Source organism: Lepidothrix coronata, unplaced genomic scaffold (genome assembly GCF_001604755.1).
Source record: "Lepidothrix coronata isolate B3197 unplaced genomic scaffold, Lepidothrix_coronata-1.0 Scaffold88, whole genome shotgun sequence".
NCBI lineage: Eukaryota > Metazoa > Chordata > Aves > Passeriformes > Pipridae > Lepidothrix > Lepidothrix coronata.
In genome coordinates, this window is record NW_016690268.1 from 2,696,121 (window position 1) to 2,719,828 (window position 23,708).

The 23,708-nt window shown below is 39.8% G+C and overlaps 1 protein-coding gene across 14 annotated transcripts in view; it reads left to right on the forward strand.

Moving 5' to 3' along the window:
• The window catches only part of MBNL2 (muscleblind like splicing regulator 2), a 109,374-nt gene that overhangs the window by 59,666 nt on the left and 26,000 nt on the right, over nucleotides 1–23,708 (forward strand). For all 14 annotated transcript variants that reach the window (XM_017821045.1, XM_017821038.1, XM_017821047.1 and 11 more), the window contains 3 exons: nucleotides 14,982–15,146; nucleotides 18,102–18,302; nucleotides 19,496–19,759. In XM_017821045.1, coding sequence (XP_017676534.1) covers nucleotides 14,982–15,146; nucleotides 18,102–18,302; nucleotides 19,496–19,759 — 630 coding nt within the window. The remainder of the gene's footprint in view (nucleotides 1–14,981; nucleotides 15,147–18,101; nucleotides 18,303–19,495; nucleotides 19,760–23,708) is intronic.

Below are 23,708 nucleotides of genomic sequence, written 5' to 3' on the forward strand. Positions count from 1 at the left end.
TAGGAATATCAGTGTTAGCCCTTGATCTGTTCATGAACATGATAAGAAGACAAGACCGGATGCAGTTTGTTTTGTATATAAATTACCTTTCTAAACAGAAGATGATGTTTATCTGAAGACCATTAAATAGGTGCTTATGTGTAGCTAATTATCTGAACACAGAAGTTCAGGCTGGCTCACCCTGCGTCTTGTGGGATCTGCCAGTGCTAAGGTGAGGGAGGTTGGGTTAGGTTGGATAGGGTTCTTTGCTGGCTTTTTTGCTGGTTCCTCAGAGATGGGCATTAGTTTGCAGACAGCACCGGCTAGCCCACACCTCCAGGTGCAGCTACTCAGAGCCATCCTGGATAATCCCTCTGTCTTGTGAGAAGAGGGAGTGGGAGCATTGAATATCTGTGCGGTGTCAAACAGCTGAGGGATTCTACCAACTTGCCACTTGGATCAAACCTGCTTGGGCCATGGAGAAATTTCACTAAATCTCATTCCCAGACTGGCAAATGCTCAATTACCTGTAGTCTTTTACAACCTTAGGGGGTTTGTGGGGTTTCTAATGGTGTTGGAGAGCAGTGGTAACTAACATGTTTCTGCCATAGCAGGGTTGTCATTGTCCGCTTAGCTGCAGTCAGAGATCTGAAAAATACTTCACTGTACATCTAGGGTCTAGTGTGTATGTGTGAGTTTGTTTTTAATAGCATGCATAAAAGGTAGATTTAAGCATTAGACTCATGTTTTTGAGATCTTTATAGGTTATCAAGTCTTTGTGTGTCTGCAAGAAGTACATGATAAATTGGCAGACAGCTGTTTGATATATAAATTGTTGTCTAGTACTCAAATAGTTTAACATTTTCCAGCGTGATCAGATGTGTCTGAAATTGTTCAGCTTTACTCCAGGAGAGCTTCTGTTCCTCATTAATTCTAGTACTCCATGAGAAGTTAACAAGTTTTGTGTAAGGCTTTGCATTTCCAAAGAGCCATATTTAATTACCTAGTGATTGGCCTTCATGTTGGCGTTTTTATTAAATGCTGAGAAAAGTTCTTTGTATCAGACTCGCTGATGTTTTTGCATTGTTTTGCTGTAGTCTCCTAACTGGTAATTCCACTTGTTAAACTGGGTTGGCTTTTGCAATCTCCTTTGTTGTGGGATTCTCCCTTGCTTTCCCCATTACATTCCAGAAATTGTTTGCTTGCAGGCAACTCTATTTATAAGCTTGTTTCATTTCTCTTTGATGTTTGAAAAGGTTTTTCATAGCTCTTACCTTTTCTTTAGTTTCTATGATATGCTAATCAAATGTTCTTTTTGCTAGTTAAAACTGAACATTTTATTTGTTAAATACAGCCAACCAAGGGAGTCCTTCAGTCATGCGTCCCCATTCTTAGTTGTTTCTCTATTTCATTGTTCTCAGGATTAGAGCATGGGAAAACTAATAAAGCATGATCTGCAGTATGGTGGATGGCTGTACATATGATGAACCCTTTATTGAGGCCTTCATACCTTTAAAATTCACTGTGTTTTTTCTTCTTAAAGCAGAGTTGGCATTTAAAGCTAATTTGTAATTTTCTATTCACTGAAACTTTAAGACTGGAACTACCATTGCTGAGAGGAGTTTGGATAAACACTTGCTGACGAAAGGTTGGGCTTTCAATGTGGGATGGTAAAGTAAAATAAATAAAAAGCCTGGTGACACCTACTGGAGGAGAAATTTTCTTTAAAAATGTTAACAGTGCTTCTGTAATCTTAATGTCAATTTTAAAATTAATTAAAAGACATTTTCCCCATTGGCAGTTTATTCCTTCCTACAGAAGTTACTTGTCAAGGAAGATTGAGATTATTTACTATATTCCACAAAATCTTCAGTAGAAGGGCAAGATGCTTCTAACCAGTCTGCTTTTAAGGTATCTAAAAATCTACAAAAGCAAACGGAACTCAATAATTGTAAGGCTAATAATGATGTGCTTGGGTTGCATTCACGTTTAACTCCTTTCCAAAGCAATCTCTGTGTCAGAGGCCCTATTTTTAGAGGTATAAAGGTACTCTTATAAAAATATAACTGTTTCTATGTTGTCTTCCTATATATATAATCTGTATATCCTGTAGCTGTGGCTTGCCTACCAATGAGGGGAAATAAGCACAGCCCTTCCAGATTCCTGTGTCGTTTACCTGTGTGCTTGCGCTCTATTCAGCAGTGCCTTGGGTCAGAGCTTTGCCCTTGTATGAAAATGCTCCCTCTGGCTCACAGATCTTCTAGAGGATCCCTAATGAGTTTTATGTTGCCATACTGTGTTTTTTGGTATGCTGATACTTACCCTACAGAGCAGCTCGTGTGCCCCAAGACTGGCCTGAAGACATGAAAATATCTTTGAAAATAGATCTTTTTTTTGGCTTTCATTGCTTTGTTTATTTACTAAGTAGTATAGCATAGGGATTTAATAGCCTGAAGAGTGATACTTTGTGGGTTGCCTTGTGAATGGATAGTAGGAGGTTAATGATAACTTACATGATACTACAGAATCAGGGACTGTATCTTTTGGGCATGATTTTAGATTAAATTTAACAAAAAACCCTAGTTCTAGTCTTTGTCTTGCTGAAATGGCAATATAGCTTTTAGTGCTACATATGCCAGCCTTCATGCAGTCACTTTTGTTTGAGAGTGCCTCTCTGTTCTGTACTTGAAACCCATGATGAATTATGCTAGCTACTACAGGCTGATTAAAATGGTTATCATGTTTTAAAATGTTTTTCTTATGTTAGTGTTAAATTCGTAGAATTGTCTGAACTTCCTCCTGCCCTCTCTCCATCCAGACTCTGAATCCCCAGTGATTAAACAAGGGAGTTGACTAAACCTTGTCTAGTTTCTGGTTAGTGATCTCATATTTTGACTATTTCTCTTGATGAATGATACTCATGCATCACAAATTTTCTTCACTGAAATGCAGCAGGATGGGGAAAAAAACCACTGAATTGGCCATTTAAATACTTCTTTTCCAGACTGTCCAGGCTTTTTGAAAAATCTGAATCAAGATGGTTTCAATTACAATTAGCATTTCTGAGCGTACTGCATTTTAACCTGTATATCCTTTAAGTTGAATTTGACATGCCACGGCAATTGTAATCACTTGATGATGTGCATATCAGACAAATAAAAATATAAAATAAAAGCAAATACTTAATGGTTCCTGGCTGTGAAAGCATCACTCTTGTGAAAAGCATGAGCTCATTATGCATTTTTTTCTTCCATAAAACTTTGTTTTGGTTTGTAGAGTTTTAGTTTAATATGTTCTTCAGTCTTGTGACATTTATGAAGCATATTTAAACCAAAGTCCTGCAATGTAGCTGTGATGAATGGTTCTCCTGGGAATGATAAAGACATAGTTCAGCCATGCTGCCAGGCCAGGTGATTGGCTGGGTACTTTCTCAAAGTCTGCATGCAGTTTAGAGGCCTTGCTGTTTGTGATCTTCTTCTCCTTCCTGCTCCAGAGAGGAAAGTTCTCAGCACTTCTGGACTCTCCATTTGTCCTCTGGAGCAGAGAGGGAGAAGGTTGTATAATTTTCTCCTAGAGTTTCTCACTGCATCATTGTTGCCATTTGGCATAAAAAGCGGGGATGGAAACCTCGGCTGTACGTTTGGCTTCTGACCGCATCCTGCTTCTTCCCCCTTGGCACCCAAACAAAAGGAAGCATTTGACAAAAAGATGTTTGATGGGAATCTCTGTCTTGTAACTGCTGCTCAGATAAGGTGCAGGCAGTGAAAACACTTTACCCACAAAGGAAAGTCATAAATTATGTGGTACTTTGGTTCCTGTTTGGAGAACAGTATGTCAGACCCTGAGTTAGTTTCTCCTGAGAAACAAATGAGTGTGGTGCCAAACCTGTAAAAACTTCCAAGAGACAGACACTCAAAGCTATCTGTTTGTCACTGTTGCAGGGGAGCCTGCCGGTCTCCTGTAGAAACTTTAGGGGAAAGGAAAAACAAGTCACAAAACTGGTTCCTTTAACCATACTTGGTCTCCTTTTATTCTGTGCAGAGTGGGAATAATGCTGTCTAGTATCACAAGAACAAATCCATTAATAAATCCATTAATAAATCCACTAATAATTTTAATGGAGCCATTTGTAATGTGATCCTGTAGAACCAGCCCTATGCATAGGCTCAGAAGGGAGTGAGTAGCTTGCATTCAGGCCAGGAGATAGATCAACATGTGTTAGAGTATTATTACCAACTGACTGTCAGCGTTAAAAGAAATACCATGTGACTGCCTATTTGCTGTCTGGGAAAGAAGGCTGTGTAAAATAGTAGATTAGTAGAAAAATAGTAGATAGTGGTCATATCATTGAGGTTGGTATCACTGCATCTACTCATGACACTGATAAAAACAGGTACCATGGATTGGAATACACTGACAATTTCATTGCAGTATAATAAATGGTAGGGAGTCTAGTGTGTGAGTTCCCCCAAAAGTGGATATATGGCTTGGAAAACCTAGAGGAAGTATTTTAATTTAAAATTAACCCAGAATTTTATTTAGTCAGCACAGAATCTGTCTTAAGGAAGATAATAATTTTCTGCTCCTTCAACACAGTTTTGAGAAGGTATAAGCACTCTCAAGACCACAATCCCATATTCTAGTTTTGGAATGAATATGTCATTTAGGGAAGGTAATAAGACATCCTAATGTATCTTATCTTTTCTCATAAACTGACTTATTTGCCTAATTCCATAAGCTACCATTTGAGATAAATGTAACTGCATTATATTTCTAGTATTTTTGCTAGATCTTCTGGAAGCTTCCTAATACCAGGTGGAAGGGGATGGATAGCCCTTCAGCAAAAAGAAAAGGGTTTTTTTGGCTTACTGGGATGCCAGGGCTTCATTCATTCCTCTTCCTTGAATTTCTGGACCTTTTCCACTCTTCTCCCTCCCTTTTTTTTTAACCTGACTTAGTTTGTTGATTTTGTGAGTATTTCTCACTGGTAACTCTTATGTCCTGCTGCTTGAGGGCAGGGGTCTCACTGCCCCTCTTGCTGATAGTGCTGGTTTCCCTGTTCCCTGAAGAGGAAAATTCAAGGTGTGTTACTCTGCAAAAAAAAGTTATAAACTAAATTTTTTCACTGATGTTAAGAAACCAATTCCCAGAAGAGGAAGAGCATGCTCTGGATACAGAAAAGGTGGGGAAAGATGACCTGTTTACCCTTTGGTTTTCAGGTCAGGCACAGTTGGTTGTTCTCTGTAAGCAGCCCCATAGTGATATGGCATCTTTTCATCTCAATAATTTGTTTGCTGCTTCTCAGGAGTTATATAAAGTAAGGGGGATTTTATGTGTGATTCTTCCTTGAAAATGCATATCTATTAATTTTTAGGAGTTTTTTCTGTAATTCCTGCTTTTTAGTGCAATTCCAAATACATGGTGTTTCTAAAACACCGAGAAGTTTCTGTTTGTTTTCAGCAACTTTCCAGTCAGCTGAGAGCTGGTGTCAAACTCCAGCCCTTGCTGGCTAGTCCCGGGAGCAAAGCCGATGATTTATTAATAACGCAGCTGCGGTTCCAGCGCTGCTGCTGAGAGTGGATAAACACTCCTCCTCTGCAGAGGGACAAGATTGTGTACTTTTCACCTCTGCAGTTATGTAAGGTGTCCTCGATGATTTATGTATTTAACTTGGCCCTTCCTTTTTCCTTTTGTTGACAAGACGATTGACCAAGAAAGTGTGAAATCTGCAACAGGGAAGAGGCCCAGGAAGCCCCAGCTGGACTGGGAGCCCCAGAACACAGACGGGTGCAGAGCGGCCTGGCCAGGATGAAAGCATCCCCATGAGAAGCGGCAGAGGAACTCTGAGTGGCACATCAGGTCACCCCCATAGTGGTTCATAGCTGCTGGACATCCAGCTCAAGACCTGCGGGCTGTGACACACTGGTGTCCAAGGTGACTTGTTCAAGGTGTGTTAGGTCTGCCCTTCTCTGTAGTACACCAGTGGGGTCCCATGGTACATAATGGACTTGCTGCATCGTGCTGATGACCTTTTCCATATGATGGGACTCTTCCAAATAATGGGTCTTTTCCAAATCTCCTTTAATTCACTGCAACTCTCAAATGAAACATCTTCTCAAGGCTCCCTTGGCCAGGTGAATTTCAGTAGGAAGCTTATGTAGCCAGTTTTGCAGCACTCTCCTCTCGCTTTCTTTCTGATCCAGTCAACCAGGCTCCTCACTGCTAAGGCATGTCTCCTGCTCTTTTTTGAAGACATACAGCTGATGTTATGTCTTTTCCTGAAGCATTCTGGTGTGTCATTGAGGGGACCATTCCCAGCATACCACCCTGTTGCCTGGTCCTTGCTGGGCTGTTCACCCTTTGGGCTCACGGACACCCCTGCAGCAAAGACCTCTCATTACTCACTCTTTCTTTTCTAACCTGCTTATGGTAGAGAACATGTGATATGGACATTAGAGCATATATTCTATGTGCTGAGCCACAGTGATTTTCCTTTACAGGCCACCAAGAGGTGTCTCAGGGCTTGACTGTCAGTTCTGAAGTTATCTTTGCTTACCTTTTCACTGCAAAGTGGTGTTTCCAAACCAAAGGAGTTTAATCTCAGTCCTATTCATATGGGCAAGCTTGCATTAAAGTCAGAATACTTGATGGCTTTTTATGGGATTTGTAAAGGAGATGAGGAAAGAGGTAGGTCAGGAAGTGGTGCCACACCCTGCCCATCTTCTTGTTCAGTCTTTTGCCATTATGCTGCACTGCTGTTGCCTTTTCTCTTGCCAGCTGACCTGCAGTCAAACAACTTTACTGGCATTACTTCTGGAATGGTTATTTTTGTCTGCTCTGGAGATATTGAGAAAATTTGAAGAAAATTGCCTCTTCCCAAGGTCTTATCTTCTTTTATATTTCAGTTAAATTTAATGGTGGAGTATGTTGTTTACCAGCAGAAATCTGTGTCACCTTGACTTACAGTGTGGTCCCACCTGCAATTTTACACAGCTGTCATCTGTCTTCCACGAAAACACTCAATCCTTGAGATGAGCAGGTGCATTAAAGCTGCCCAGCCGTCAGTTAACTGTGTGTAATGCTGTATTGTGAGACTCTATAAAGGTTTTAGACATTTTTTCTGTAATGCAGGAATCCGTGAATGCATTGACTTCTCTGACTGGGCAGAGTTGGAGGGCTTAGATCACTGTTCTGCTATTGAAACCCATCTTGAGTCCCATGCTTGGCTGCATCTAGTCCTCCCACAGGAGGAGCTGTGTGTTTGTTGGAGCCCTACACCCTGTGACGAGTCTCACCACCCATGTAATAGAAATCAGACATTTCAGGAATTTTATCTACACAAAGTCGTGTTTCCCTCTGCTTTATTTATGTTCATTCCATAGGGTTTTTCTCCTATACTACGTGTCGGCTGCCTCTTGTTCCATGAAAATTGTCTGTGTGCATTAGAGTAAAGATTTGTTTCAAGGGTTGTCCATAGTTGCTTGTGATGTACTACTGATCAATGCTGGTAGACAAACTTGAAGCTAAGATAAAAATAACTGGTTGATTTTGAGTGCCAGTATGTGGGGAAAATGGGAAAAGAAAAATAAAAGGAGCTACATAATTGAGGAAGAAATAATCTTTATTGCCCTATTATTCTCAAATTATTTTCAAGGCAGTAAACACAGAAATAAAATAAATTGATATTAGTTTAAACTGTTCTTTCTCTGTCTGAATTTTCTTTTCTTATTTGTTAGGATAATCTCAAGGATGTTCGTCAAACGACTTACAATTTCATAAATGTCTTTTTTTTTTGGCATCTGCAATATCTGCTTGAGTTCTTTCTCTTCTGAGCAATTTAATATTGAGTACACTCCCCTTGATATTCCAAGGCAAATTATTAAACCATTCTCTATAGCTATGCTCAACATTTGTTTGAAAGAGCATCTTGAGAGACTCAGAGCTCTTTGTGCATTGCAAATGTGCTCTTCAGTAGAACATTTTGTCTTTTTCCATTTAAATAAATATCTTCTATTAAGTCTTCAGTGGTAAGACTCTTATATCATTTAGACATTCCATCTTTTTGTAATACTTCCATTTTTGTTCAATATTTTTCTATTTTTTTCTGTCAGTTACAGGCAGTTCTTGTTCTCTAACTTTATGAATAAAATGATTCATTTTTATTTTACCAGCTTTCAGTTTCTTGCAAAAAAAATTGAAGTCATTAAAAGAGTAGCTAATGGGTTTTCTTAGCTTACTGGAAACAGAATCAGACTGAAGTCACCTGAGAGTTTTTTGCCTTCTTTTTCATTTCTGCTTTAGAAAGTGAATTTGCCTTCTACTTTTCTTGAAACGGAAGTGTGTAGGTGCGTATAAATATGTATGCAAGCTCACTAACTTCAGTGGGTGGACTTGCAAGGTGGCCTTGGAAATACAGAACTAAATTCTCAGCAAAGTTTTTAAGTTGTTTTTGTTGGTGACTTTTGTTTGTGTCTTTTTCCAGGAAAACAGATCCAAGAGCTGAACTATTTCAAATGTAATATAAGAGATGCTTGTGTTTTTATGAAGTACATTTTTTCCTTCAGGTCTTTGTGTTTATAAGATGTATGGCAAATAGTGAATTCTGAGGTATTCGAACTCTCCATCAAAAGCTCAATGTTTCTATTACTAGTACAGTTTGGTCCTTTTGAAATTATTTTTGGATTTCACAAATAGTTCAAACATGTCTCATTTTCAAGATAAGAGGTCTTACTCTGATCTATGTTTCTTTCTATAAAATTAGATACAATTCTGCTTAGTCTAGAGGAATTATGTTTTGATAAGCATGCCTATTTGCAAGTCAGCATACTCTAGATGTGAAATTATGCAAAATTTTAAAAAAATTTGAAAGTTTTTGTTATGCCTTAAGGAAGAAATAAAGTGCTAAGTTACATTTTTTTAAATCTATGACTAGTCATTCTTAAGGCTTAACTAAATCCCCTAAGTCTTTGCACATATGCATAACTCTAGAAGCATGTGTAGTCCTACAGATTGTGTGAGATGGCGCATATTCACAGGAAGTACAAAGGCAATACTTTAATGGAGCTGTGATGTCTGGTTTTTTGCTTTCTGAGAGAAGTTAGGAAGCACATTGACCTGCATAGGAAAATTGAATTCATGGGTTGTGATGTTAGATGGAAAATACTTTTTAACTCAGTCCAAACTGAAGTCTTAGGGTTTTCCGTGAATGATGAAAGTGCTGCTAATGATTGAGCTCTCATGTACTAAAATATATAGGGTAATGTATACATGCATGTCCTGTAGAACAAGAGGAATCATCCCTCTCTGCATATGAATACACAGTCAGTGTTTTCCTTAGTTTGTTTTTTTTGTTTGTTTGTTTGTTTTTTTTTCCCTTTTTGGTATTTCTGCATTTGAAAAATAACTTTTGAACGGGAAGTTTTGGGGTGGTAGAGTTAGTGTGGCTGTCAATGCACAGGAACAGAAGCTTAAGTATCTCAAAATACCTGCCATCCCATTGACTGGGTCTGTTTTTAGCCTCAGGGAGCACAGGATTATTGGAATTGAGAAGTTCCTGATTTATGCAATGGTGAAATTGTTAAATAGATTGAGTGAGGCCACACACGTTGCCAACCAGCATTTGCTGAGGGACTGCTCTGGATGAATCCCAAAGGAGAAGAAACAGCTTTTGCTCTTTTCAGAAACTCTTCCAGAGAAGTATTTACAGCTTAGGTACCTCCACAGCTGCTGACATTGCTGTCTCTGTGGCTATTCTTGCCATATGCCGCCACCACCCCGGACAGCAGCCTGTGCTAGCTCTTGCTCTGCCGAGGTTTGAACAGTATGTAATATGTTCAGGTATCTAATATCAACACCAAGCAGGTGATGTCTAGCTAAGCAGCATGCCCACAGTTGCAAGTTTATTAAAATGTGTTCTGATCTTTACAGGCATGTGCAAGTTTGCTGATGCAGCATAATGCAGAAAATTGCAATATTTTTTTCCAGTAGGAGAGGTAGTTGTGGCATCAGGTGATTTTTACTTTTTAAAAATTTGTGTATGCGTGTGTCTTTTCTAATTCCAGCAAATGTTTGGATCTTAGAATGTCTAGCTGGAAACCAGAAAACCCTTTTTCCTTTGTATAACCGGTTACTCAGATGCCTTCTAAAACCATTCATGTCTTGGAAGTCATATACTTTCCTCCCCCCCCATTAGACTGCATATTTAATCCTGAGAGATCATACAATTTCATCTACATTTGTTAATTTTAGCTTGTTTTCTTAAGGAAACAGGTTTTGCATAATTGCACTATCTGTATTTTTGCCAGCATCATCCTCTCACCCTAATAACTTTTGAACATCCTAGCCAATTTCAAGCAAAGTTGCTAGAAGCAGACATCTCAAAGACATATCTTAAGGTTCTTACTGGTTATGCAAAAATCAGTGTCTGGGTACAAGAGAGAGATCCAAAGTACTACCCTATTAAGGAAAAGGCTGGAGCGGGCACTAAGCCACACCCAAGTGTGGTCTGCCAGCCGCATTCACATCTTGGCTGGCTCTTCAGGACATGCAAGTCTCAAGTGAGTTATATTTATCGTATGAGTTGTTTCCTGGTCTATAGTTAGGAGGGGTGGGAGGGTGTTCTGGGGGAGAAGGAAGGATGGAGTTGGGGTACTGTAGAAAGCTGGGAGTTTTTGGAGAACAGAGGTGGGTAGAGGGAGCTGGAAGCACCCTGGGGAGCGAGGTTCAGAACAAGAGACAAACATCGGCAAGGCAGCAGGCCTTCCTGTTTCTACCTCTCATCAGATAACCTGTCTTTTAAAGGTGATGGGATGTCCTGTGTCAGATGTTAGGTCATGCTGTGAGGTAGGGGAGGCATGCTGTATTATTGCCCGCTAATAGCATCAATATATTGCCTGAAATCAGTACCTGAGTGAAATCATTATGAATGCTTTAATTGATTCGTGGCTTAAGAAATGAAAGAAACATTGTTTTGCCTTTTTTTTTTCTATTCAAACATTTTTATGAAAGATAAAGGTAATTTTGGTAAGTAAAAGCTAACTCATTATTAGGCATAAGGAATTCCCAGGCCTGGATGAATTATTATTATTGTTGTTACTATTAGAGCAATAGTAAAATACTGAAGAAAGCTGTGTATTTATAAAATATTCAAGACAGAGACATGGCTGTACAACTTGTAGACAGGAAATGGGTTCGTAGTATGTTAATATGCAAAGTTATGGGGTGTTACTTCTAAACTTACCTCATTTTGCTTATCTTAAAATTCAAAGCACGTACCTAGCTTTTTAATATACTCTAGTCTGTGGGCTGTCTTGTGCGATTGATCTTAGACAAACTATCTATTGTTCTTAATAGAAAAACTTATTGATTTAAAAAAAAAAGTTAGTGGTGTGACATGGCTTGTGAAGGGATGTGTTTTTGAAATTAAGCCAGTCAGGTAGCAGCTCCCAAGACCATTGCCCTGGCAGAAGCAGAGCTTCTCCTTGCCATGCCCAGGTAATGGGCACTGAAGCCCTTTGAGTCCCCAGATCCTTGATGCACCCTTTCCCTTTCCCACTGCTTCACTGGAATGAAGCCTGTGGCACAGCCCAACACGAGCCACAACATGTTTCCAGTCTGGATAATTAGCAGTAGAAAAGTAATTTTTTTGCTAAAACTTTCCATTACCCAACTGAAATGTAGTGCCGTGCATTAGGCTAGCTGTAGAGGACAAAGGCAGAGAAATGAAAGATCAGAGTTAGGTTCCATCCTTCCAGGATGAGGGGAGTAACAGACTGCTCGGAATTTAATCTGATGTCTGTTCATTGTTACTATCCATTGCAGGTAAGGAGGCAGCTCACTGAAAGTGAATTTTTCGCATGAACTCCTATGGGAAGTGCACAACCACTTATGATGTGCTTGTTGATAACCTTCACTTCATGGATGACAGGAGTTTCTAGGGACCCAGTTTCAAACCAATCTGTCTGTGCCCTCAGTTTCAGGACTCTAACTTGTATCTGGGAGCAGGTGAAAAGTTGTAAGAAGCAATTATTTTTCCCTGCCACCTGCCCTGTCCTGCTGAGTTTGTGCCATCGTGTGCCAGAGGGACTCAATGTCTGCGGAGCAGCTCTTAAACTGCAGTAGTTTTAAGAGCTGGGATGAACCTCTCTCCAGAGGCTTGATATTGATGCACCCTAAAGTTAAAGTACTCAGCTTTGTCTCTGTATCTGTGATCATGTGGCCTACTAGCATAGTAGTTTTTTGCAATAATCCGAAGTGGACTCTTATTGATATTGACCCAACCAATGTGTTGAATATACCTGTGTGTTGTGTACAGTGCTGCTGTTTGGTTGATATGTGCTGACATGTCCATTGGACTTCATATTTGACTTTCTAATAAACAAAAAAAAATCAGGATCCCATTTGATTGAAATAATACTACAAGTTTGAATTTTTGTTTGTGCAGTGATTAGTAGTTGGGACATGAAGCATTTGGGAAAAAAGGAATGAAAACGCTTATAGGCATTTTCCTGCTACCATTGTAGGTCCAAAAAGTAAAAGCTGATCTCAGAATTTATTTAATTTTGATAGTGAGGGCTGGATTAATCTCCTCACTATTTTCAGTGCTCATTCCACTGCAGTTTATTTTGGGTCATTTAATTTCAACAAGGCTTGATCTGTTTAGAGGGCTTTCTATAGCAGCATAGCAGGACCACACAGCTCTTTTATAGTACGTACGTTCATTGCTAACTGGGAGCTCAAAAAGCTAGTAAACGAGGCACAGACTTGAATAAGGTTAGAGAGGACACTGCAGTTTTGTATGGTCGGATTATTTAGAAAGTTTTCAGAAATAACCAATCTTTTGTGCATTGTGAGTTGCTTTGCAGATCTTGAAGTGGTGGTATACAGTAGTTGTGTGCTTTCAGAGGTAAGACTGGAGGCACTCTTCAGGTTTGAGGTACTTCAGAAGCCACTGTGGTGGAGAGTTGTTCTCAATCCTCATTTAAGGAGCATTTTAGTTTCGACAGGTAGATATTTCCATCAGGTACAGTAGTTTGATGTGATTTTACTGTTTTAATTTTTAGATTTGCTGTATGAACCATTCATATACAAAATAGATTAAGGTAGAATAGGTCTCAGTTAAAAATGTCTAAATCAGTTAGCCTCATCAGCCAACACAGAAGCGTATGGCCATTGCCTGCGCTGAGCCTTCCCGAGTTTAACATTATGAAGGCAAAGGCCTTGTCCTGCCAAATGAAAGAGCCAGCCTTCTTTTGTGTCCATCAAATCATGACTATTTCTGGTTCTACTCATGTCAGCTGACAGAATAACATTCCTTTTGTGGACTTCATTAAACCAGGTAGCATTAGTGATTTACTCAACAGAAGGAAAGGCGTGATGTCCTGAAAGTGGCTGCATCTATACTAGCAGGTTAAAACAGCACTGAGACCATTGTTCCTGAGCATTGAGACCATTGTTTTTTCTTAAATTTTTAGCTTTCTTGATGTTTTCTGGCCTCTGCTGTTTGGTATACTCCCAAGCAGTGGCCAGGGGCAGTTCAGGAAAGGGCTGTTCTCAATAGTTAAATAGCGTGGAAATAGCTGTTTGCATTCCTGTTAGCCTCAATGCAGGAGAACCTTCCTGAACATGTTTAACTCATTCCTGTATAGCTAGTTATTACATCCTTATAGCAGATTAGAGGCAGAATCAGCAGTGTTTTGGTGTCTAAGTAAAAAATGTGACACTGTTGTTTGGGGATATTCAAAGCCTACTGAAAGGTCTGTAGCTGTATGTGTGTGGGCATGCATACACAGAGCCAGTGTATGTCTGTGCTGTGTGATGTTCTTGTATAGGGATCTTGATGCTTTTTTGGCTATAGGAGGATATTCCTGCTTTGCTATGGATAGTAAAGCCCTAATACCAATGAATCGAAAGTCTAAAAAGCATTTTTTAAAAACATCTCAATTTGGAAACTTACCTTATACAAGTTGAGTGTATCAAATGCATTTTGACTAACGCTCTAGGTCCTCTGGTTACAGCTCTTAAAATTCTGTGATTGTTTGTGAGCCTTGTCATCAAGGAGCTTCTGATCTCAGCAGGTCCTGCCCTGCAGCTGCAAAACCTCCCGATGCACCCTGCAATTTACTTTTCTGAGGGAAAATGTATCAGTGCGTCTTATGCCACTCTACCTGCATTTGTGGTCAAGCATACACAGCTTGTAGAGCTGTCCATCTCCTCCAACACAAGCCACCTCAGAGATGACAGCCCACTTATATTTTTGTTGTCTCTTATTACCTCATTACTGTCTAAAAATTCCTGCTTTCATGTTGATTGGGAGCTTTCCTTTTGCTGTGTACCTTCAGATTTAGCTCCATGCACTGCTTCTAAATTTAGTCTGTAAAAGTACCAGCTTTACCTCTTTTATACTTGAATGGAAATAGTTCAAACTTGTACTGATGTAATAAAAACAGGAGGCTAGAAGGCAGTGAACTGGAATAAGGGTGAACATATGAGGGAAGACAAGCAGAGTGGCCACTTTAGATCCTTACTGCCATGAACACACACAATTATTTTTAATATGATGTACTTAAAAGCTGCATTACTCTAAAAGAAGGTTTCAATTTGTTATTCATAATGTAATGTAATTTATAAAAAAACTTTTATGTTACAATAACACCAGATACTCTAACAAAGATGCTATGAAAGGCAGTTCAGGTAGTCTGGATAATTCTCAGAGCATTAATTGTATGGCAGTGATCTGTACTTAACAATGAAAATGCTGATTCAAAGCCTTTCTGTTTTGTTTGGGTTTTTTTCCTGTGGCTATAGCCTAAATGATCAATCAGAGGTGGTGGGCTGAGGCAGAGCTCAAGGCCATCCGCTCCTCCCAGTCTGCTACAGGACAGTTCACGGGACACACCCTGCGTTTCATTAGTTCTTGCTTAGTTTATAGTATCATATTTTGCTCGCAGGCATTAAACTATCATCAAAAGCAGCAGGCCGATTAATGTGACTTCTTTTTCCAGGGTCGTTGTACAAGGGAGAACTGCAAGTACCTTCATCCACCAACACATTTAAAAACTCAACTGGAAATCAATGGCAGGAACAACTTAATCCAGCAAAAAACTGCAGCAGCAATGCTTGCCCAGCAAATGCAGTTCATGTTTCCAGGGACACCGCTACAGCCAGTGGTAAGTGTATTTCTCTGATGGTGTTAATGGTAAGTAAAGTTGAAGACTATATTGACCTGCAAAAGTTCTCTAAACTAGTAGCAATAAAAATAGTCCCTGTCTGTTGACTTAAGGAATTGCCGAGATGCTAGAGATATGTGCATTTATATTTGCATTTGAAGATAAAATGGAGTGTTGCTGTAGATTTAATTTATATTTCTTTTATCCCAAAACAATTTGCAATTTTTTCCTCTTTTCCGCCTTCATTCAGTTCATGACAGGCTTGCAAGGCTTTTCCCTATAATCTTTCTGGAGGTGAAAATTTGAATAACAACAAAAATTTGCTAGTAAGTCATTTGAGTAGAAATGCCAGGTTTCTCAGGAGTCTATGGGTTTGAATGGCTTTAAATATTATTTAGTACCAATACCAGGAACCAAAGTTAATGTCATTCTGGATAGCATTTTCTTACTCTGTTGGAGTCTGAAGTGTCCCAGGATAAACAGAGAACTGGTGGTGTGTGCACATCACAAACTCAGTGATTTTGTCTCAAGATGATGCTCATGTTGCCTGGGACACTTCTAATCCAGAAGGTGGCATGGAACTAGAGTCTTGCATACATGAGCAGCATCAGTTGCTCTGGGCTGCCCTTGCAGTTGGGCTTCTCACTGTAGCAGACTTCCAAAGCATGGTTTGGCACGTAATCTGAATTAAACTTTGCACACATGGCTGCTGCTGATGTTTTTTCAATCTAAATGGCTAGTGTAAGGCATCCCACTGGAGTGGGATTTCTTTTCCAATTTGAGGCATCTGGAGTGTTGGCATCAACTTCTGTGTTGGACTTGCAAGGTCCATTTATAGTTTATCAAAAGACATAGGCACTCCTAATTACCATTTGCTTGGCTTTTTTCAAACATCTGCATTTGGTTTTCTAAGTGCCTTTGTCTTTCCATGGGCTACTGCAGAAGTCAAGTGTAAGCCTTTCAGAAACAGATGTCTGTATTTGGTCACAGGAAGCTCACCCCAGATGTCTTTTTCAAATGTGTTTTTGTACTTGAAGCATCTGCTGTCAGGTGTGATTGGGAATTGGGTGTCAGGACTCCTTGAATTTCACATGTTCATCAAATTGTATCTTGGTTATGTTTGCCTAATGTGTTTTGATATTTTGTGGGTTTTTACTGCTTGAGTTTTCATCCAAAAAAGTTTTGATGAAGCAATAGATTCCACTGCTTAGTATTATGAGAAAAATTGAAGTGGAAAATTATACTTTTTTCTTCTTGCCCGTTTCGTCATTTGAACTTTACAATTTCATTGACGTAATGTCTTCTGTACTGATTGCTGTGATAAAAATGCCAGGTTTTATTTCTCTGTCTTGCATAAATTGCCAGATTAAGATGACTCAGCCTTGACCAAATGGATAAAAAGTGAAAGAAAATTCTATAGAAGTTATTTGACATGTGGATTTATTCATAAAATTATATCTGATACAAAGCTGTTATTTGTATTTCACATAACACGTATTGTCCTCAACATAGTCGAGCCATTGTTTCATATAAATGTTCATTATTACGCTCTTAAGAATTTAGCTCACATTTGACATATAAACTGGATTGCTTGATATCAAGCAGTTTTGATCACTGATAAAACCAGAGCATCATACATTTTTAACTCTCTAGGGCTGGTAGATGCCATTTCCATACAGTTGTTTATCCTGGCTAATCTGCATGCTCAAAACATCTTTGTACTAAGTTACCTTCACTTACAATTTAGTAATTGGTTCCAAAGGAAAAAAGAAACCCCAAACAAACTGAAACCCAAAACAAAACAGAAAAAAAACCCACCCTTCTAGCTCCTTTGCTGTCTCTTGCATATTTTTACATATTGTATGTGGTGCAGGCCACCTAAATGAGAAGGCACTCCTCCCTTGTTAAAAACTGGTTTGAAGTCTTAGTATTTTGCTGTTATGTTTCTAGCTGCTGGCTTATTTGGAAACTTAATTCCTGACAAAGCTAATCTGAGATGTGTCCTGTTTTTCTGCATGGTTTTTTCTCATTTATAATTATAGCTTCATTCTCTGGGGTAAACATCAGCTCTGCAGAACTAAAGCGCTTTCCAGGTCTGAGTGTGATCTGACCATGGTGATGTTCTGCCTCCACCCCCTGTGGAGCTGGTGGTAACAAACCCACTATTCTGCCTCATCAGGGCTGCGTTTTAGCATCACACAAGTGTTCTTTCTTCTGGTCGTGACTTCACTGACTCACTGTAGGAAGGCATGAAACAAGATTTTTAGACCCATATCATTTCCTCCAATCAAAGTTTTTCATATGATGAACTCTAGCAAAGCCTGAATAATCCCTTTCTAAATATTGTGTCCAGCTGAGATTATAGTATTTATTCTGCCTGCCACTGGTGACAGCTGAGCACACAAACATTTGCAAAGGTGAGTTTTTTAAATGTATGAGCCACAGTAACTTATTGCAGGAGGTGGCAAAATACAGTATGCAAACAGATGGGAGTTACATGCCAAAGACCTCATTGTGTATACTCTTATTAGAAATATGACTTTAATATAGTTAATAACGCTTCACCTATGAAATCTGGTACTTTGAAAAATAGCCTGTTTTCCCAAGGAAAACAGGTATTGAGAAAAAGCAATAAAGTCTATGTTATTTCTACATTTAGATGTGTAAATAAGCCTGCAATGTAAGCTGGACCTCCATGGAAATTCATGTTAAAAGTATGGCTTCCTTTGCATCAGGAGACTCTTTTCCAATAATAGTGTTAAAAAGGCAGTTCTTCGTGTGCTGCTCCAGTGTGTTACATGATTAAAAGAAGAGTATGCTGTGTGTTTTGCCAGCTGTTTGAAATTTTTTCATTAAGAAAATGAATCAGTGCCAGAAAGAACAAGCAAAAGACAACTAGTAAGCTATTGATTAAGGGCCTTTTTTTTCATCTTGGTCTGTGTTTTCCTTTTGCAGCCCACATTTCCAGTGGGTCCCACAATAGGAACGAACACGGCTATTAGCTTTGCTCCTTACCTAACGCCAGTAACACCGGGAGTTGGCTTAGTCCCGACTGAGATCCTACCCACACCGCCTGTCATTGTTCCTGGAAGTCCACCGGTTTCAGTCCCCAGTTCAACTGCTACCCAGAAGCTCCTCAGGACTGATAAACTGGAGGTACTGTAGACACCACTGTGACTAGAAATACATCCTCTGTTAGGCTGTGTGAAAGATCCTGGAGGGAAAAGCTGTTGGTTTAAATCTAGTCTTAAATTTAGTTGCTACAGGTAAAAAAATTTGTAACCAGGCAGGATTTCTGCACTTGTAGCCAGTGGTAATTAAACACTGTTATTTTTAAGGTAGTACATTTGCTTAAATTTAATAGACATCAACGTGAATTTTCATCTTTTTTAAAGTTCATTACCTCCAAAATACCTCAGGTATACATGCCTTGATGAAATATCTAACAAGCATATTTTTTATTTCAGTATTAATTCTGTCTTGATTTTTCCGCACTGATAGTAAGGGAATTTTGTAGCCTTATGGATCAATATTAGGGGAGTGGTGTAGCCCTTCATGCTTCAGCTGCAAATAGACATGTTGAATGTTACCAACCTTGCAGCAGGTGGAAGGGACAAGCCCCCAGTTATGTGCAGAGCGTCCCAGGTGTTGATGGATCTCTGCATGGCTGGACTCAGTGGAATCTGTGAGATCCAAGGACATAAGAAGGCCAAATGACTTGCAGAAATGAATGTCTGTCATGGTTTGAGATAGCCCCAAAATCCAATCCCCTAGTCTAAGCCCTAAGCACTAGTCTCTACAGCAAATTTCTTCCTAGGAAAAGAAGTTCATTCTCCTCATATTTGAAAATTATTTTTAAGAAGGCTCTCAATTCTGTTTGCAGACTCCATAAAAAATACAGTGCATCTGACATGTATCTTCCCTGAGTTTCAGCAAGAGGAACTCCTTCCCTACCTGTCACCCTGCAAGAATACAAAGTGTAGTTAGAAAGGGATGAAATATTTTGTCATTCCCAGCTAGTTTTGCAGGGGTAGTTACTTCAGTAAGTATCTTTTCCAGCTGTTTTCTAAACCAGAAAAAGGAAAGGCACTTGTGAATTCTTCTGTTGCATGTCAAGTTCATTTAGCCACTGTACTGCAGAGCTACCCGAGGAGCCAAGAACGTAAGGGTAAAATAGATACATTTCCCTCTCCCACCAGAAGATGAAGGGTTTAATAAATTGAATTTTCTGTAAAACTTGAACTATCTGGGGGAAGCGGCAGATCTGTCTTTTGGGGGCACGGGGCTCTCCTTGCCCTTTCATCTTACACGGAGCTCTACCCCTGCAACATGTGTTGTTTTGCACGTAGGTGTGCAGGGAGTTCCAGCGGGGAAACTGTGCACGTGGAGAGACTGATTGCCGCTTTGCGCATCCAGCAGACAGCACAATGATTGACACAAACGACAACACCGTAACCGTGTGTATGGATTACATAAAAGGTCGTTGCATGAGGGAGAAATGCAAGTATTTTCACCCTCCTGCACATTTGCAGGCCAAAATCAAAGCGGCGCAACACCAAGCCAACCAGGCTGCAGTGGCAGCCCAGGCAGCTGCGGCAGCTGCGACTGTGATGGTAAGTGCTGGCATATATGGCTGCCTTTTTTTGATGCCTATTTTGCTTGAATTTGATGCTATTTGCTTATACTTTCTTTTCTCTTTTGCCTCTTTTGGTAAAATTTTTCTTTTTTTTTTTTTATTTTGGTAAAAGATACGAATTTTTAAAACTATTATTATTGCTTGATGGGAGGAAGCACTTTTTTTTCTTTATGCCCTTAATTTAATGCTGTATTTCTATTCAAGACAGTGAAGCAAATGACACTCTATACCACTTCTGTTCTCTGCCTTGATTATATATAAATTTGCCCCTAGTATCTCCAAACAGAAACAAAACTGATAAGGTTCAGTGTTCCCAGGAGAACAGGGACACATATGCTGTTTTAGCTCTTTGATGACGGATATACATGTGGAAATTTGGAAGAAAAGGAAAGAGAGAGCATTTGCTTTGGAGATCAGTAATAGAACAGAAACCTCCACTGAGATTCAACACACTCCACCTTAGCAGTCAGACAGTTAAATAGCTGGCCACCGTGGTCTCACTGTTTGGGAGAGGAGAAAAACCAGCACACTGCTCTATTCTACCATTAGTGCCTGTCTGAGGATGAGAAAGAACTGCCCTCTGCAGATACAAAACTATCCCAAAAGACGAAAAAGTGTTGCCTGTATCTTTTTGAACTTTGGTTAGATGAATCTCATGGCTAGAGACTTCTTGCTTCTCCCACTGTCATGGGCCAGTTACTTGAATCATGGGGTTTAAAAGTAGTAAAGCAAAAGGGAAATCATTAAGAAAAAACATTGTAGCTACACTCAGAAGAAAACAGATTGAGGGCTTTTATTTTCCGATATTTTAACCTCTTACTTAAAACTGTTCAGACAAGTCAACCCATCCATTTACCAGTATTGGATCCCTCTTACAGTTGCTACCAGGAAAGTTGATAAATTTGGAGTGGTATTGATAAAGTTAAAAAAAAATCAAGCATGCAAGATCTGAATTGGGAGACAAAAATGCTGGCAGCAAATCGAAGAATCGTTGTCCTCATTGCTGGCAGTGGACGAATAATTAAGCAGATGTGGTTTGTGGACTTGTGGGCAGTGCATACAGTAGTTATAGACAATACAGTTATTCTCTGGGTAAAACGCTTACCAGAAACACAATACAGTACAGTATATAACTACCCCAAGCTATTGTATTTAGCCAATAGCAAAGACCAGACTTTTTTGAGGGACAAAGGGTAAGTTATGCAAGAACATAAACCACCAAACAGAATAATATTTCTTAAGTTTTAATATTTTTTTCTCTAATACTCTAACAGTCTCTGTTTCAAATTGGATGATTTTTAGTTAAAGTTTCCTGTGCTTGCAGAAATTGAATACCATCTGGAAATTAAAGCAAAGAAGGTTGGGTTTGTATTCTGATTAGCTTCTGTTGTGCAATATTTATTGTTCATTTAGAGATTGTGTAATTTCTAGGCACTACACTAAAGAAGAATGGAGAGAGATGAGTGGATTATGGGGTTTTTTTGCACTTCAGTAATGGTTGTATATATATTCTGTGATTTTAAATAAGCCTTAACTGGAGTTGCATTAGCCTCAAAGCAAGATGAAGCATAATTGGAAACACAGAATTGAAATATTAGCAGTCTAATGTCACTGGAGAAGGCAGTAGAACAGAGTAACTTTTTGCAGAAAAATTTGTACAAAATATTCTAATGGCACATTTAGGCTAGCAGACAAGATTCTTTGCAATTCAACTATTTTTTGCTTAATATAGACTTGAAATAATCAGATAGAGTGAATGAAAAATCACCAGAATGCCAATAGCAACAAAAAAGCGGTAGAAATGGCCTTACATGACTGCAAGGCCACCCAAGAATGACTAAGAATGCTCAGCTGGATCTAGAGAGCAAAAGGGAAAAATACATATGCTTGCCTATAGGGTTCACTTGCAGGTTGCTCACAGGTTGAAATTGTGTCCAAGAGGTTTTCCTTCGCAGGGGAGCCCAAGGTACTTCTATAGGTGAGAGTTGTGCATAGGCCTGGAGCGCTGTAGGCAAAGCTGGTAAGACTGTTGGAGGTCAATGAGTTCTGCATTCTACCACTTTTCAGAACGTGCACTATCTGTGTTTCTGTGCACTAAGGGTTAGAAATTTGTACTCAGATATACTAGATCACCTAGTCATGTAAAAAGAAAGGGGGAAGCCACCGTAAAAGAGGTACACATATAGGTTAAATGCGAAAATGCATTAGAAGAGAGTGTTACCTGTCACTGTGCTTGTGGAACTCCAAATATTCATATGGTGCTTCAGAGAGCATAAAACATCGCTGAAGACTGTACAGCCTAAATAAAAATGTGAATTCATAGTTGGTATTGGAAGGGACCTCTGGAGATCACCTAGCTCATTTCCCCTGCTCAAGCAGGGTGAGCTAGAGTAGATTGCCCAGTACATGTCTGTTTGGCTTAATAATACCTCCAAGGATGGAGACTCCACAACTTCTCCTGACAACCTGCTCCATACTACCAGTAAAAAGAAATACTTCCTTTATATAAAATCTTACATTTAAATGGAATTTCTTGTATCGACATTTGTTCCCCGCCCCATCTTTACCCTGCTGTCAGCTATTTGTATACATTGATGAGGTTTCCCCTTGTATCTTCTCTTCTCCAGGCTAAAAAGTCTCTATTCTGTCAGCCTTTCCCCAGATAAGAGGTGCTCCAGGTCCCTTCATCATTTTTTGGGCTCTTTATGGGACTGTTTTCTAGTGTGTCTGTACCTTTCTTGTGCTGGGGTGCCCAGACTTGGACATAGCACTCCATATGTGGCCTCACTAGTGCTGAGTAGAGGGGAGGGATCACCTCTCTGCACCTGTTGGTGGTGCTCTTCCTAATGCAGCCCAGCATGCTGTCAGCTGTCTTTGCTGTGAGGGCACATTGCTGTCTTGGTGTCCACCAAGGTCTTGAGGGTCTTTTCTACCAAACCTTGGTGACCGACAGTGTGTATTGGTGCTTGGGGCTGTTCCTCCCCAGGTATGAGACTTGGTATTTCTCTTTGTTGAACGTAGTGAAGTTCCTCTGTGCCCGTTTCTCCAGACTTTCTAGGTCCCTCTATGTGGCAGCACATCTATCTTCTGTATCAACCACTCCTCCGAGTTTTAGAGCACTGGAAGTCCACCTGTTTCCCATTTAGCCCATACTAAATATGGCTGTCTATGAGGATGAAGTGGTGTTGAAAACCTTTTCGAAGTCAAGAGAAAGAACATCCATTGATCTCACTTCACCCACCAAGCCAGTCTCATCATAGAAGGCTTTTAAGCACAATTTCCCTTTCACAAATATATGCTGACTACTTCCCATCACCATCTTGGCTTTCATATGTTTGCAGATGGTTTTCAGGAGGATTTGCTCGATTGCTTTCCCAGAGACTGAGGTGAGGTTGACCAACCTGTGAATCCTCAGACCTTCCTTCCTGCTCTTTTTGAAGATAGGAGTACCATTTACTTTCTTGCAGTCTTCAGGAACTTCCCCCAGTCAGTGGGATCTTTCAAAGATAATTAAGAGTAACTTCGCAGTGACATTGGCCAACTCCCTCAGCACCCATCTGTTAGTGCATTCTGTTAGTTCCTATGGATTTGTGTACATCCGGCTTGTTTATATGTGCTCTAGCCTGATCATCCTCCTCCAGGGATAAATCTTCACTTCAGACTTTCCTACTGGTCTCCCACTGTCCTGAAGACAAGTCTTGCCAGTAAAGATGGAGATGGAAAGGATTGTCAGAACCTCAGCCTTCTCAATGTCCTGTGTCACCAGGTTGCCTGCCCCATTCAGCAGTGGAAACACATTTTCTCTAGTCTTCCTTTTGTTGCTTATGCACTTGGAGAAGCCCTTCTTGTTGGCTTTCACATCTCTTGCCAGATTCAACTCCAGGTGATCTTTGACTCTTCTGACATATCCCTGCATGTTCAGGCTG